The sequence below is a fragment of the Lepidochelys olivacea genome (assembly GCF_965140295.1).
Source record: "Lepidochelys olivacea isolate rLepOli2 genome assembly, chromosome: 10".
Lineage (NCBI taxonomy): Eukaryota > Metazoa > Chordata > Testudines > Cheloniidae > Lepidochelys > Lepidochelys olivacea.
This window is the reverse complement of record NC_140420.1, coordinates 54,590,678-54,607,330: the sequence shown is the minus strand read 5'-3', so window position 1 is coordinate 54,607,330 and position 16,653 is coordinate 54,590,678. Positions and strand designations below refer to the sequence as shown.

Below are 16,653 nucleotides of genomic sequence, written 5' to 3'. Positions count from 1 at the left end.
TAAAACGTTCCCAGGCTGAACTAATAATTTCTGGTGCATAACTAGTACGTCCCGAACACACAAAGGCAACTAGAAACACACTAATTTTGGGTCAAAGCTGAGGCATATCTTGGCTGGATACATAAAAAAAGGGTCTCTTCATTAGCTTAGGAATGTCAATGGACAAGTGCAATATAAAAATCTTACAAAAATCATTTGCATGATGACAGCAGAGAGGTTATTGGGATTTGTAAATAAAAGTCTTGAGATAGTGATTGGGGAACCTTACCTGAATATTTACACATCTCCTGCTGTATAGGTGTTTGGCTTTTTAAAAAAATTACTGATACACCATTTGTAATTTGTGGTTTTCTTGTTTTAAAAATTAAAATATTTTCATTTTCACACAATGAATGTGAGTTGTCTGTATGTTGTCCACTTAGATTGCAAGCTCTTCTTGGCAGGGATGTGTCTTATCTTATCAGCTGGGAAAGTGCCTTACGCATATTGGGTGTTATGCAAGTAGCATATTTTAAGCTTGAGTGCTCAAGACATTGCCCAAAGTGGATTGTGAATAGTGCATGTTTGATTGTAAAATTGCTCCAGCTTGGTGAGTTGTGGCATTTAAATCAAGAAATGGAAACAATGCCATATAGCAATTAACTAACACAATACAACTGCAACTATTTGGAATTCACAAATGGTCTCCAGCCTAAAAATTATTTAAAACATTCACAAGTGATTTTTAAGAGTTTCTCAAGCTGATCATAAATAATTCACAAACAGCAGGGGAAATAGCAAAGAATTGTCAGATACTGATCAAATAGGGGAATAAATTCTAATGTATCAGTCAGCAGGAAGTTGGAAAGCTCATTTCCTGGAGAGGGTTCAGTATGAACCTAAGGTTAATTTCAGCACTCAAAGATTTAAATCAGCGGACAAGGTTCAAGGAATCACAGACTTTGAGAGGCTTTAACCAGATATTTTAATGAGGTGATAACATTAACCTAAAGGAAAATGTTCATACTGATTTAAAAATTGAGGAACATAATTTAAAAATTAAGAATGAAAAATATTTAGGAAACTCAGGCAGAAATGTTTAAGACAAAGGGCAGTTAGCATACGGAATAAAATGCTTGAGAAGAGGATTGAACCAGAGGAGGTTTCCAGGAGTAATGCCAATTTAATACACTTAATTCATGCAGTTCATTCATACCAGTTGTTTTAAGTAGTGATAAGCTGTGCATTCACATTGTTAAAACACACTATCACGGATAGTGCGTCACGGATGTACTGTGGCACTCATTTAATAAATCCTCTTGAATGCAAGAAGCAGAACTGATGTTTTTGGATGCTTCTGAATGCTATAAATACATCACAGAAATTCCAGTGAACAAGAGTCTAGTAGAGAATTAGTAGAAGCATCTCTTAGGATTCCCATTGGCTTCAACAAGTACAGACTATGTAATCAAGAACCACACTGCAGATCAGAAAGGAGAGTTCATTCTTCTTGTAGCACAGATGTATGCTTGCCATTCTAAACAATTGATCAATCATTTGTAACTGGATACTATGGCATAACAATAGCAAATAAATACATAATGTGTATCCTCTAGGTGACTGGGAAGCGTAATAATGTGTCTTGGCAAGTGTGCTGCAACCTCAATATCCTGGTCAGAAAACACTGTACAGTATATGCAAATAAGTCTAAAATAGTCAAGCTTAAAAACAAAACACTTATTTCACAAGATACACTTACAATATGTTGAAGAAATGTAGGAGGGACTCTATCTGCGATGTCTATATGTGAAGCGTCCAAAGTGATGGGTTCCAGAACAGCGACTCCTTTAAGTCAAACAGAAAATCCTAGGGAATCTAGAGATAAAGGTACATCGGTAGGAAAGTTTCAATCAAGAACCCAAGATGATAAACTCAGCCTGAGCCTATTTATTTTAAAACAGTGGTTTGCAACCTGTGGTCCACAGACCGCTTGCGGTCTGCAGACTATGTCTAAGGGGTGCACAAAAGCTGACTATGAAAATAAAGTTTCAGATCCCAGAAAATGCATTCCGTTCTTCTGATCAAAAGTATGCGACTACCCCCAGTCAAAACCTGGAAGTGTTGTTGTTACCACAGAAGCCCACAGTTTAGCGCCTTTTCTCATGCGGTGTCAAATGCCATGCTGAGCATGTGCACCATTTACAGTTGAATTCTGTTCAGTCAGTTTTCAGTCCAAGACTTCTATGGTAGGGGTCTGCGGACCACAGGCTGAATTTCCAAAGGGGTCTGCATCTCCATGTGAAATATTTTAGGGGGCCCCCAATGAAAAAAGGTTGAAAACAACTGTTTGAAATCATCCTCAACCATTAGCCAGGGAGCAGCAACATAAGGAAGGTCAGGTCTTGCCTTTAGTATTTTTTTAATTACAGTTCTTATTTTTGCTTGGTGACTTCCACTTGACAAATGGATGAATGGTCTCTCTCATTTGACAGATGTGGCACGAAAACCAAGATTAGACAGAAATTCAGCTACATCTCCATTGGGAAAGCTAATATTGCCTTTCCGAGTACTCTTCTTTCTCACTCAGTTGCATGCTGTGCTTCACCCAAAGCACCGTTATCTCCACAGCCCACGTTCAGACATGCAATGAGCATTAACTAGTTTATTTACTTGCTCTGGACATTCTTACATCAATTTTAATATTTCACAGTATCAATGATTCAAAGCATCATAAAAGATGACCTATCGCAGCGTAATAACTCAACTGGTTACTGACAGGGGTTAAGAAAGGTGAAGCATCTGTCAGAGAATGGAAGGATACCTTATTGTTGAAGAATGGGATAGGGAATGAGATCTGGACTTGAAATTTCAAAAGTTGCTTACATACAACTGTGCATAAAGTTGCTGCCATTGTGTAAGTATTGCACAAGTTTAGGCCCTGGGTTCTATAATTGGCTCTGCCACAGCCTTCCTCTATGACCTTGGAAAAAGTACTTAATTGCTCTGCCTGCGTTTTCCCAGCCATAACATGAGGATGCCAACCCGCTTCTTTGGTATATTGTGAGGCTTGGTTTATATCTGTAAAAGATTACAAGATGCTTAGATACATACAAGTGCAAATCATAGTGAACTCGTATCAAGGACCCTGCAATACCATTGACAAGCTACAGTCTAAGCCTTGACACCAACAGTAAGCTCCAGAAGGCATGTTTCCAGCAAAGGAAACATCAGGCAGAATCTAGGGCCAGGATTTTCTACTTATACAAGAATTAAGCACATTAGTAGAATACGAAGGGGAACAAAATGCAAGAGGGAGACAAAGGAGTGGCGGGGACGTGCACAGGGAGAGGGTGCGTTTTAGAATAAAATTAACAGTCTGAATGCTACACAGCAGGTTTCCCAAAACAGAAATAAACTCATCCTTGTGAATTTAAAAAACAGGAGAAGAAAATCACAAGAGCAAGAACATTCAATTTTGGTTTTGCTCTTATCCCCTTGTGATTGTGGCAAATGTGAACAATATTGCCAGTTGACACAGTCCAACCAGCTGTCAACGAGGAGGTCACGCAGCCAGCCATTAATGCTATGTGACATTGGTAATCCAACTCTGGGTTGAAATATCAGTCAAATATGAAAAAAAAATTAAAAAATACAGCTTTTCCTTTTGCTTGAGGCCATTTTCAGCCTCTCCAAATCAAGAGACTGGTGCGTTGCTAATAAAATTCCACAAAACTCTTAGATGTTCACCCCCAAAACTGGCCAAATTCTTATTTGTGTAATTACATTCTGTCCACCGTTTTCCGCTTACATTGTCAGTTAGATACAGTGTTCTTTACGTTCTCTTCCAAATTGTTAATACCATTGTATACTCTTAAAGAACAGTCAGGTTAGTTATTTCTAAAATTTTTATATATATATATATATTGTCTCCCTCTTACTAACATCAGATTATTCAAACTGAAAGTATTTCTGCAATCTAAGTTTACAGTGCACCATGTGTGATCCTTTTCCACTTAATTCAATCTGGATAATTAACTAATCAAGCACATCTTGGAACTTAAGTGAAAATGTTGATTTCCAATGCACCAGTCACAGCACTACCAGGTTTGGATTGTAAAAAGTGTAAGTTTAAATCCAATTCAGAATGCCCACTTAAAAAAATAAAGCCCAGTTATTTGATAGAGAGATTCTAATTATTACCTCAACACCTAGACAACGCAGGAATGATGGTGTATGTTAATTAAATGGATCTAAAATGTTTACCTCTGCCGTGAGTTACCATGGTTTCATGGATTTAGAAGGGAAAAGTGATGTATTTGATGTTCTGCATTTGAAACTGTTTCCTGGATGGATCTTTTGAAAAGTGAATTACCAACAAAAGTACTGCAGATACGCAATGTGTACATTTTGGTTTCTTCTTGTTCTTTGACATGAATTCACCGCATGCAAGGAAGTAAACCACTTTGGCAATGAAACCTCTTTTACATTCTCAGTTTGAAACTTCTGATAAAGAGGATAGGAATTGGCATTCAGGATAATTTGCTTCTCCACCCAGACATTGTTTTATTTTGATTAACACAGCCCAAAGTAGGGCTGAGCAAGGGTAGAAGGAAGTATAGAAAGAGATAGCATATGGTTGGTATCCAACAGGTACAAATAGCAACTCTGCCCTGAATCCAAACTAGAGTAAATTATTATACAATTATTACAGTAGTTCCTGAAGGCCACAGTCACGACTGTGGGGAAGGGATGGTCTTCTACAGAATGGGGAAGAGGATGGTCCCTCCCCATTACAGCCAATCAGGAGCCTAAAGAAAGGTGAAGAGAAATAGATCAACATGATTTTAGCTGGTTTTAACTCACCAAGGGACAAATAAAGGAATGAAGGTAACACCTTTATGCAAATGTATATTTATCTTGTGCTGGGGTAACAGGTGCATATGAACAGAACTTCAACAACTTTCGACATACAGAATATTAAACACTGAAAGCTGGAAGGTCTCCCAAACCCACTAGATATTTCTCCCAAATTTTAATACCTACAGGATACGACAGACATGCCAAACATATACATGAGGGATATCCCCAAGACATTAAAGACTGTGCAAATTATTGGTTAACAAGGAAGAGACCCCATAGATCTATATCACCTGAAAAGGGAGATGTTAAAAGGCAATGCACATTTTATCTTGGATCAATACAAAACATTTGTAGGCCTACTTGACAGAGATGTCCTTTTGCTATTGTAAGGCTTCAACTTGTGTCTTGATGCTGAAAAGGCTTGATTGACCACTAATGGACATAGTTCCTTTGAAAGTTAAATGATAAACATGAATCTGTCACCAAAAATTTCCAGTTAAGAGTTTTGCCATAAGACACAACAGGTGTGTCTACATAAGTCCATTTTGTATAAGCCCTACACATGCCTGTACCTAAGGCATCAGTGTGAGACTTAGGTTTCCAGGCAAGTAGCTAGAAGGATTAGTGCTATCTGCTGAAAATTGGTTTGTGGCACAACCACAAATATATAGCCACAAAGTTGTTTTTTCTGTTGTAACCCCAAATAAGCCTTTACACAAGTTAGTAGAAATTACATTGCTCTGGCAATCAGCATGGTATATAATTTTTACTATGATCACTATTACAAGTCATTCCACTTTTTATAACTGTCTTTACATGTCCTCTTGTTATATGGCCTAATCCAAAAAGCTACAGCTGATCTCAAGTGGTGAATAAGGAGGGATAGTAACTGAATTATAAATACAAAAAGTATACACTACTAAGTTTAGGCATAAAAGTATATTTGGTTCAAAATTCAACCAAGAATTTTTTTAAATAGTTGGTTTAATGAGAGATGTGTTCTCTGGAAGTTTTAATGCCTCTAAACAAGGCATAATTACCCATTCTAAAAATATTTACCAACAGATCCAGCAGAGTTAGTTAGTAGAGGGAATAAACTTACACAACTATTCCCGGAGCTTTTTCAGCTGTGACACTTCAGATTCCAAAAGGACCTGCCTCATGCATAAAAAAAATCCCTATGTTTGTCGTATCCAAATCACAGGAAGAGTAATTTTAAAGCATGCGATGGAGTATTAAACAGGATTTTTTTAAAATTCATAGCTGAACATTAACAGAATTTCAATAGAGCACTGTACTGAAGTCTGATAAGCGTTCAGTCAAATATATTAGACCAGAGCTTGAATAAAATAAGTGAGATAAATTCTATCTATACACACCTAACATTTGAGAATTTAGAATGTTCTCACGGGACTGGACTTAATCATTTTCACTTCACTGGTTAAGCCTATGACACTCATTTTCTAATATGTGAGTTAATGCAGGGTTTCTAAAGGATGCAAAACCGACAATGCTACAAATGGAAAGATTTTACTCCAGAAACAGGCACAGCACATGCCCTGGCAGTGCAAGTGCACAACATATTGCCAATGTGCCTCCATCCCATTTATAGCAATCATTTCTAGTGGTGACAGTACGTCAGACACCAAGGCGATTTAGTCACTAACCGCAAACAAGTGTCCCCATTTATTTCAGTTATGTGGGCCACATTTGTACTAGTGAGCTAGAGCTGTATGCCTCTACAACCTGTTTCTCATCACTACTCCAAGAGTAATTTACCTAAGGCTTAAGGTAATTTTGTGAGAAGGTTGCTTTAACTAAACAAACACCTTTCTAATTATCACTCACTTCTCTAGAAAATTTTAAATAAAAGTTTATTAGAGAAATTACTTTGAACAAAAAAGGCAACAATATTTGTTTTGTCATTTAGAAAAGTAACATTGTTTTCTTCATGCCCTATTAGGTGAATTGAAGAAATGCTACAGAAAGATATTTCTTTTCACTGCCTTTCTGCGATGCATTCTAGCATGGATTAACGCGTGTCTGCATCACTAGAATAAATTATGAACAGTTCTTTTCCATGCTTCTCTCCAGAAAGTGCTGCATATTAACAGAAAATGTTGCACAAAAAGCCCCCACATTTCTTGTCATTCTGCAGTATTGGAACCAGTATCTAGAAAAGAAAGAGAAAGTGTATAAATAAATACAGATAACTCGTACTCAACTTTGCAATGTCTTAACAAAAAATGAACATTCTCTACGTTGGAAAATGTTTCCCTGCTGATCTCAAAATACAGTGATTTAGCATCTGTATTATAAAAGCTGAAACAGTGCCACACCTGGATAATTTTGTGCCATATGTATCCTCCTTCATTGCCAGGAAGAAAGTGTGGCGTAATTGTGTTATTTTACTTGGTTAGCAGTAATGAAAACTTTGAACACAAAAAGTTGCTGTCCCCATACAGAGTTTGCTAATAAGTCCCCATTTTTAAAAACTGAAGTAAGTTTGCTCTAAATTAGAGTAATACACTTAAACACTTGATTCTAGCCAGCTTACAAGATATGCTCTTGGGGCATGCAAGTGCTAGAAAGCCATGTAGTCTGTTCAAGAGATAGGTCATTAGATGTCAGATAGTGACAACGTACAGGCTTTTGTAGAGACTGGGCAATAGTGTATTTAACATAGATTTATAGACATAAGAGTTCTTTATAAAGCTGAATTACTTAAACACACAAGCAACAGTGTATTCTGTAAGAGAGACGCTGCAAGCTGATATTGCGATTTCTTATATTTGCAACTGTTACCTCTCTCTTATTCCTGGTGGCATGGGACAAATGAGTAGTCTAGTTACTGACACGAAGACAAGATAACAATGGATAGGAGAGTCCTTATTTTAAGAAGCTAACTATTTGCTGAAAAATACTAAAGATATCGTCAGCAACTTTATGGTACCGTGGTCTTCAAATCCGGTACTTATACTGTGATATTATAAATGGAAATTATTCAGACATGGAAAATTACATTTTCCTTTAACTGCTACAATAAATACATCTTAAGAAACAAAGAGGTGAATCAAGGTAACATGCATGCCCAACATTAAAGACAAGGTACTTGTAAGGAATAACTTATCAATCGTTGAGAATCAGTTACTCTAAAAATATCACGACAATCGTGCCAAGGCCAGAGAGCCCTAAAGGATCAGTTCCATGCGCCAAGACTTTTTTTTAGAAGATGTACTATAAAGGGTTTTCTGCTCTCACTTCTTCCTTTTAATGTATTAAGAAAGGAATCTTAAGCAACTGAAATCCATCAGCTAGAAACTATGAAAGTTATTCTTTGGTAAAGCATTTCAATAGAACAGTTGGCTAAACAAGCCAGACAAGTAGAGAGTACATATGAGCTAATGACCTTCCATGGACAGCATATATGTGGCAGTCAAGACAGAGTGCACAAATTACAGGACTTGGTCTGTAATACTAAAAGGACAACATTTCTCAAACCCTGGGATCCCTCAGTCTCCTAAGAACAGAACTAATGTTTCACCAAAGGCTTCCAACAATGCCCTTATTAGTCACTTATTGCTGCTGAACCAACTGTGACACTTTTCATCCTTTGGATTAGACCTTTGTGTCAGTGGCATTCTGATAACCAGAAGGTTAATGAGACTTGGGAGAAATTTAAGTACTTCAAAGAGCAATTTCTTCTGTAGAAGTAATTCCTATTTTGTTATTGTAATTGTTTTATATAATTTAGTAACTAATGACCATTAAGGCCTAGTCACATTTATCTTTGGTAATACTTTAGCTTGTCACAAGCATATTTATGCTTATTCGTACACCACTAAAATCCAGTCCCCAGGCAGCTTTAACTAAAATAGCTTTAAATAAGACAATGATGCAATGCAGAACACACTTGTAACTTGCTCATCTGAATTAATCATCTAATTTCTGCATGTGTGCAGGAGGGTCGTGCACTCCTGTTTTAGTCTGAGTTACGCAGGATGTAACCAGAGGTAGAAGATAGCCTGTGATTGGAGCTATTTAAGAACTCTGGCTGCACAAAGTGTATTTCATAATATCTTTCAAGTCTTCTCTGCTAACCTAATATTTATACTGCGGTTCAGTACTATACTTACTTTTTCCATCACATGCAACAATTTTCACTTTATCCACTTTCACGAGTTCAGTTACCTCTCTAAATTCAACATCGTTCAGTACAAAAGTCCACACATTATCACAGAATCTGTATGTATTCAGAGAGCCCTTTAAAAGAAAGATGTAACATAAAAAAAAACTATTTTCAAAAGATCTCCAGTACAGTAACAGAAATAAAGTTATTCTTGTAGCTACAGCTAAAAAATTCTTAACATTTGAAAAATTGTCATCTTATCTGCTTCTAAAAATAGTTAAGAAGTTTACGGATATTCATTAATTTAAAGTAGGTGCTTTTATATTTATAAATAGATTGGATGTGCTGCTTTTATTAAACTAACTGTGAGCCAGAACATGCAATCCTAAAATCTAAGAAACACAGATTTAAGCAAATCTGAGGAAAATTGTTTGAGTGCCCCCAAGCGGTAGAAATTCTCAGGTTCATACAAGAACATTATGCAAGTAAGGAAGATCATCATAAAAAATAGCCAATCTTCTGAAACGGTTATGAGTTTTCCAAAGTACACGAAGAATGAGGTCACAGGCTTCATCAGCAAGATTTATGTAAAGAGGAGATTATGGGTCATTTATAAGCCTTTCACTTATTGATTCCTTCAAATAGGATAAAAGTTCTGTGTGATAAAAACAGTCACACTATTCTCCCTTCGGCTTTCCACAGTTGTATAAGTTAGTGGTTTCTACCAGGGGTACCCATATCCCTGGGAGTACGCAGAGGTCTTCCAGGAGGTAGAACAACTCGTCTAGATATTTGCCTAGTTTTACAACAGGCTACATAAAAAGCACTAGCAAAGTCAGTGCAAACTAAAATGTCATACAGACAATGACTTGTTTCTACTGCTCTATATATTATACACTGAAATGTAAGTACAATATTTATATTCTAATTGATTTATTTTATAATTATATGGTAGAAATGAGAAAGTAAGCAATTTTTCCAATAATAGTGTGCTGTGACCCTTTTGTATTTGTGTGTGTGATTTTGTAAGCAAGTAGTTTTTAAGTGAGGTGAAACTTGAGGTACGCAAGACAAATCAGACTCCTGAAAGGGGAACAGTAGACTGGAAAGGTTGAGAGCCACTGGTAAAAGTGTTAACACTGACAGGATGAACGATGGGAGGGGGGAAAAAATCACACAAAGAGAAGTAGAGCTACATGACCCAAGATGGAAATTGATTATTATTTTTGTTTTCTGAATAAATGACAGGGGTTTGTTACTTTTTTGTACATTTTATATAATTTACAAAGTCAAAAACACATAATTCATGTACAGCTCATCTCAGATGATTTTTACTTGAGGCTACTTGCCGATTTAGACCCAGTGTGTGAAAGATTTTTATTTTCATTCTTCATTTAAAACACATGCTATACACTTGTTAATTCAACCAGTGTTTCTGGACTTAAACGGGTTCATTTGTGATGCTGGACCTCCTCTCAAAATCAAATTCAGACTGACATTTGAGAAAGGGTTTGTTTCACTTCGAAAGTCTATTTCAGTAAACACGAACATTTCTTTGCTCCAGAGTATTCAAAACAGAAGAAGAATGAATATCAAAAACATCTCAAAGGCAGAATATGAAAATTAGGACGTTTTATTAATTTGGCAGATGATAGAAAATTTGTACTATGAGTTTAACATGACCTAATCAAAATGATAAAGTACAGTGGTTGGATAGCTTATGAGTTTACATTAACTGTTACCCTTATTCCAAGGATGGATGCACAGGGGCTTGTTGGTAACGGAACTCTGCAGGGGGGTCCAGGTAAAGGTGGTTGTGGCTCAGTGGGGGAGAGAAAAGGGGGGGTCTCTGGGTGTGATAGAACTCAGCAGGGGAGTCTGGGTGTCGAGGGATCCAGATGTTGGGCTCAGTGGGTGGGGATCCAGGTGCTGCTGCTTGGGGCTCAATGGGGTGGGAATCCAGGTTGCTCATCTGGATGGTCCAGGTGCAGCGGGAGTGGAGCTTATCAGGGGGTTCTCAGTGCAGGGAGATGAGGCTCGGTGGGAAGGTCTGGGGGAGAAATCTGGATGTAGGTCTGACCCGGCCCCAGATGTTGTGCAGGAGAAGAGGAAGTCCCGTCCACCCCAACCCAGCTAGGACTAGCAGCTGAGCCCAGTGCAGGGTAGCAACCACCCGCTGTGTCTTCCCCAGTCCCGCCCCCTAACCCACAGTGATTTACCTCTCTGCTGGCTGCCCTGGGCACCCAAAACATACTGCTGGGAGGGTAACATGATTGTTCTTGTGGCTTCCCTGTCAGAAAGTCATTCTGCGGGAGGGGGTGTATTCACTGAATCATGCATGGTTAATAAACTATTTTATTTCACCTCATTTCTGTACACTGTGTCCAAGGAAGTTACAGACTACCTGCCTCCCAAATATTGAGCTCAACCAGAAATGAAAATGCCCACAATAGAAACCAAAAATCTCTATTTGGCATTCATAATTCAGACCTTGCAGCTGAATGCCTTACCATTATAGGTAACATTAAGTAGTTGTTCAAGCCAAATGTGCAAAACAATTAAGCTAATCAAGAAGGGGTGCAGGGAAGAGGGTGATTGAGCACTCCTCTCTGAAGTGTTTAAATGATTGCATAACATTTTAGTCACCTATCCCATTATACACTAGTGATTTAGGAAGCATGAATTATCGTCTTTAGAGCATTTTGGAATACCAGCAACTAATTTAATGTAGAGCTGGCAGGATCTTACTTTTCACTACCTTTCCTCTAAATCCCTGTCAACTTTCTGGCTGCTGTATATCTTGGACGATTCCATGGCAGAATTGTGACAACTACATGAAACTCAAACAGCCTCCAGGAAGTTAGGCAACATATTATAATCACATAAATAAGCAGGAATTTAGTTCAACATGCTACAGCTAGCCATAGAATGTTGGAAGGGACCTCAGGAGGTCATCTAGTCCAACCCCCTGCTCAAAGCAGGACCCATCCCCAACTAAATCATGTGGAGTAACACAACAGTATTATTTTTAGAAATAAAGTGGACCCTTAAAAGACTTGTTTCCATCCATAGCAGACAGAGATAACAAGCCTTATAGTTCTCAGTGCGGTGTCTGAACACTGATGGAGAATACCAGTTAGATGGGGACTTTAGTGCACTTACCCTGAAATTGACTCTGTTCCTGACCCGTTGTGCCAATGCTGAATTTATAGCCTTGTCAAACTGAAGTAGCACTTGAAGGGCAAGCTGAGGGGTGATCTGCTGAGACTATGGTTTAAAAAAAACAAAACCCTTGACTTTATAACTGATTCAAAAATGCATGAAAATGGATTATCAACGCAAAGCTTTCATGTAACAAACCTCAAGATGTAGACTAGTTTTTCCAGTAGCTTTATTGGACATATATATTTATGACTTTATATTTAATGAGGAAATGGAGTAAAGTGAAATTTGTTTGTCTCCTCCACAAAGTTACAAAAACTAACTTGACCAACATGCAAAGAGAGAGTATTTTCCAGCTAACATGCAGTAATTCCCACATTTGAATTGTCTTTGCATCCATGGCCTACAGCCTCCTCTACATACACACAAGACTAGGAATTGACATCAGATTTCATCACATCAAAATTGTCAGTTCACTCTAGACCCAGAATCTCTTGATTAGTGACTCATCAAGCCAAACCTGACAGGGACAGCGCCAGCCTGCAGCACAGTCCAAAGTTACTTAGCAAAATCAATTGCAAAGACTGGAAATCTGAGATTTGATGAGACAGATGAGTCTCAGAGTCCAATAATTAAAATACAAAGAGAAGGAAAAAGAGTTTTTTGGTAGTTAGCTGGCACTCATGAGGAAGCCTAAAAAAGGCATCCCGAAATTGTTTGTCACCCCAACTAGGTTTTATCCTCTTTATGTGAAAGTTATTAACAAAGGCTTCTTTACTCATGGAAAAGGAACAAGTTTGCTATTTTAGAGGTTTTTGTTACATCAAAGATTCTGGGCAAAACCATATGTGCTAAATATTCATTATGGATGACTGGAATAGCAACATCAAATAGGTAGTTTCAGGTTATAGGTCAGACTTTCATTTACTAGGATACACAAAAGTTGGCCTCTTAATTTGCATAAGATGCTTTTCTTCAACCGAAATACTTAAGTGAGAAACTTGCTTTCATATTTCAATGAAATACTAAATGGCAGTTTTAATTTTTACTTTTAATTTCATATGACAGTTTGATTTTTCAAGTAATCAACTACAGAGAAATGAGTAACATACCTGCATTTGAAGTGCAGTGCTTTTAGTTCTTAACACTGTCTAGCTGAGTAGTTTGGAAATTTAATTAAACTGTTAGCTCACTGCTCAATCATACTTCACATTGAGTTACTTGTCTCCCACCTGTATGAGCTCATCCAAGCTCTCCTGAAGGCTGTTCCCCAGTGTGGTGTTTCTATACAGTTGATACGCCATGGTTTATAAAGATGAGAGAAGTGTTACTGATCATCCACAGCTATGAAACAGCCAATAGGTTTCACACTTTCATTGATGGCCTAGAAAATCCAATAGGACAATTACTGAGCTGAAAAAATAATCAAAAGCAGCAACATAGGGAAAAAAAATGACCGGACAATGAATACCAAGCAGAATGCCTTTAATCTCAAATTGGATATAGCTTAATTCTTTGCTATTTAAAAAATATTATCTGTAAGTTGTCAAATTTTTCATTACACGATGGAAGAAAAAACAATTTGACTGAATAGACAAATAAGGAATTGAATGCTACTCTATATCTTTCTTTCACAATGTTTTTCAATATTATTAAGTCTTACTTTGGGTAAGTATTTAATTGTATTTCACCAGTTCCTTTATGCAGATTTTTTCCAATACCTGTTTGCTCAGATATACAATTCTCACCACCACCTTTAAATTTGCAACAGAACCGATAGGGCTGATTTCACGTAACAAGAGTTTCTGAGCACCTTGCCTCATCCATGATCACCAGCCCAGCTTTGAGAAAAACTTATTAGTTACCTACAAAGGATACCAAGATGCTGCTTTTTTATTTTAAGGAATACTTTATTCGCTTACTGTTAGAATTAATTATGGGTATTTTTAAAACAGAAGACTCTACTCAAAAAACGAACAAACAATTGTCTTACAGAATCGGTGAACAGCACCAGACACCCTGAAACCTTATACCCATTACCCATGAAAAGAGTACTGGCCTGGACCAGATTCTTCAGAGGAAAATTTAGCACCCCAATACCAACTATGACAGTCAAAATTCTTCCTAACAGTAAACAGTTAGCTGTTGGGTTATATTCTTCCCATTTTTAGCCTTATAAACAATATAAACAGCTAGTCTTTTAACAGCATCAATGTAGGTTACAGAGGTAACAAGGAGCACTTGCTACAATCTTAACATATCATGTATATTTTGTTTTTCTCAGGACACTGCACAGGACAAAAGAGAAGAGAAAATCTGGTAAAAGGGTCTAATGTCAAGGGACTGTTGCAGTGTTGGAGGCACATTCCTTCCTCTTCGCAAGAATCACTGCACTTAGGTCATCAAAATTTGGGACCAGAGGGGACTTTGAGAGGTCAGATAATGCAGCCCCTGTGTTGAGGCAGGACCAAGTAAACCTAGACCATCCTGACAGGTGTTTGTCCAACCTGTTCCCCAATGATGGGGATTCCAGAACTTCCCTTGGATGCCTGTTCCAGACCATAAATACTTTTATAGCAAGAAAGAGTTCCCCTAACATTTAACATAAATCTCCCTTGCTCCAGACTGCGCCTGTTACTTCTTGTCCTACTTTCAGCCGACATGGAGAGGAAGTGAGCCCTATCCTAACGTATCCGGAGACTGTTACGAGCCCCCCTCATTCCCCACGGAGTCTTTCTCGTCCCAAGTCCAGCCAAACCCCGGTGTTAGCCTCTCCCCTGAGACCACATTTTTAAACCTCTTCACATTTTCCTTGCTCTCCCCTGGACTCTGCAGGAGCGCAGTGCCCAGCCCGGGACTCAGCCAGGACCCGGCAAAGGGCTGCTCACGCCCAGGGGACCAGGCTCGGCATCACAGGCCCCCCGCCGCCCGCCGAGGACTCAACAACTGGCAGCGGGGCTCTGCCCAGCCCCGTCTCACAGACCCTCCCCTTCACCTGCTGGGGGCAAATCCCTCCCAGAGCGACGGCACCTTCCGGCCTCTCCCGCTCCAACCGTCCGCGACAGCGGAAGGACCTCGCACCTCTAACCCGGAACCAGAGGAAGTGAACCGGAACCGGAAACTTCCGAAAGCCGCGGGTCCCGCAGGCCTTTCCGGAGGCAGCGGCGCGGGGGTCCTAGCAGGCGGGGCGGGGCGGGGCGGGGCTTAGCCCCAGCCCCAGCCCCAGCGCAGGGGGACGTGCGTGATCCCGAGCCCGGCCCAGGGGTTACCGAGCGTGTGGCCAGCCTGAGTGTGCGGGCTGGGCCGGTTCCCTTCCCGTGGGGCCCGCTCGGGGGCGGGGGGGAGGCTCAACAGTCCGGGCTGCGGCGTCTGTGACATCCAGCGCCCCCGTGAGCTCGTGCCCGCCGCTGCCGGTGAAGCGTATTGAACTGCTCCGCGTAGGAATGCGCCGCTGGCAGCAGGTGCTGACACGTCCCGGGTTGTAAAACTCCGCTACTGCCGTAAACAGCCACCTGCTGCCGCAAGTGCCTACGGGTAGCCGGTTCTTACGCTCTCGTGTATGTGAAATTGCTACGTGTAGAAATGTGGTAGCGGTAGCAGTTATTTATAGGGGTAGCTTGTAAGAAACAGCTTTTGCAAAGAGATTCTTCTTCCCTCGTCGCTCGTGTTTTCTAGACCTTTTTTTTTTTCCCCCTTTGCTCTGGACTCTCTCCAGTTTGTCTACATCTTTCCTGAAATGTGGTGCTCAGAACTGGACACAATGCTCCAGTTGAGGCCTAATCAGCGCACAGTAGAGCAGACATCCCAGAGTGATCTGTTTTTTTGCAGCAGCATTACGCTGTTCACTCATATTCAGCTTGTGGTCCACTGGGACCCCCGCTTCCTTTCCGCAGTGCTCCTTCCTAGGAAGTCATTTCCCAGTTTGTATGCGTGCAGCTTATCATTCACAAACTTTATAATTGTACTCTCTATGCCTTTATCTCAAGTATTGATTAAGATTTTTAATAGAAACTTATCCAGAACTGATCCCTGGAGAACCCCACTTGTTATGCCCTTTCACCTTGTGAATCACTGATAACTACTGTCGGAACCGTTTTCCAACTAGTTTTGCACCCATCTTATTTTAGCTCCATCTAGGTTGCATTTCCATAGTTTTTTTATGAGAAGGTCATGGGAGAGAGTATCAACAGTCAAGATAAGCCAAGATAGACCATGTCAACCACATCCCCCCCATCCACAAGGCTTGTTACACTGTTCAAGAAAGCTATCAGTTTGGTTTTACGTGTGAAACTGCTTGAATTAGCTACATCAGATGTCCTTTTTTTTTCAGCAAAATAGGACCTGTTGCTGCTGCATACGTTTCTGGATGGTACAAGGCCCTGAAATCTAATCATAGAATCAGAATATCAGGGTTAGAAGGGACCTCAGGAGGTCATCTAGTCCAACCCCCTGCTCAAAGCAGGACCAATCCTCAACTAAATCATTCCAGCCAGGGCTTTGTCAAGCCGGGCCTTAAAAAACTC

The 16,653-nt window shown here is 39.5% G+C and overlaps 1 protein-coding gene across 2 annotated transcripts; it reads right to left on the bottom strand.

Annotated features, from left to right (window-relative positions):
* Nucleotides 1-4,867: 4,867 nt before the first annotated feature.
* On the bottom strand, nt 4,868-15,257 carry GTF2A2 (general transcription factor IIA subunit 2). 2 transcript variants are annotated; one of them, XM_084642339.1, is made up of 5 exons: nt 15,126-15,257; nt 13,363-13,514; nt 12,131-12,235; nt 8,976-9,102; nt 4,868-7,012 (listed from the first exon to the last, which is right to left on the bottom strand). In XM_084642339.1, exons 2-5 carry the CDS (start codon nt 13,432-13,434, stop codon nt 6,987-6,989), a joined length of 330 nt encoding a protein of 109 aa, XP_084498465.1. In that variant the 5' UTR covers nt 13,435-13,514; nt 15,126-15,257; the 3' UTR covers nt 4,868-6,986. The 2 variants fall into 2 exon arrangements, with proteins under 2 accessions (XP_084498465.1, XP_084498466.1); XM_084642340.1 differs by having other exon boundaries at nt 15,161-15,201.
* Nucleotides 15,258-16,653: the final 1,396 nt, after the last annotated feature.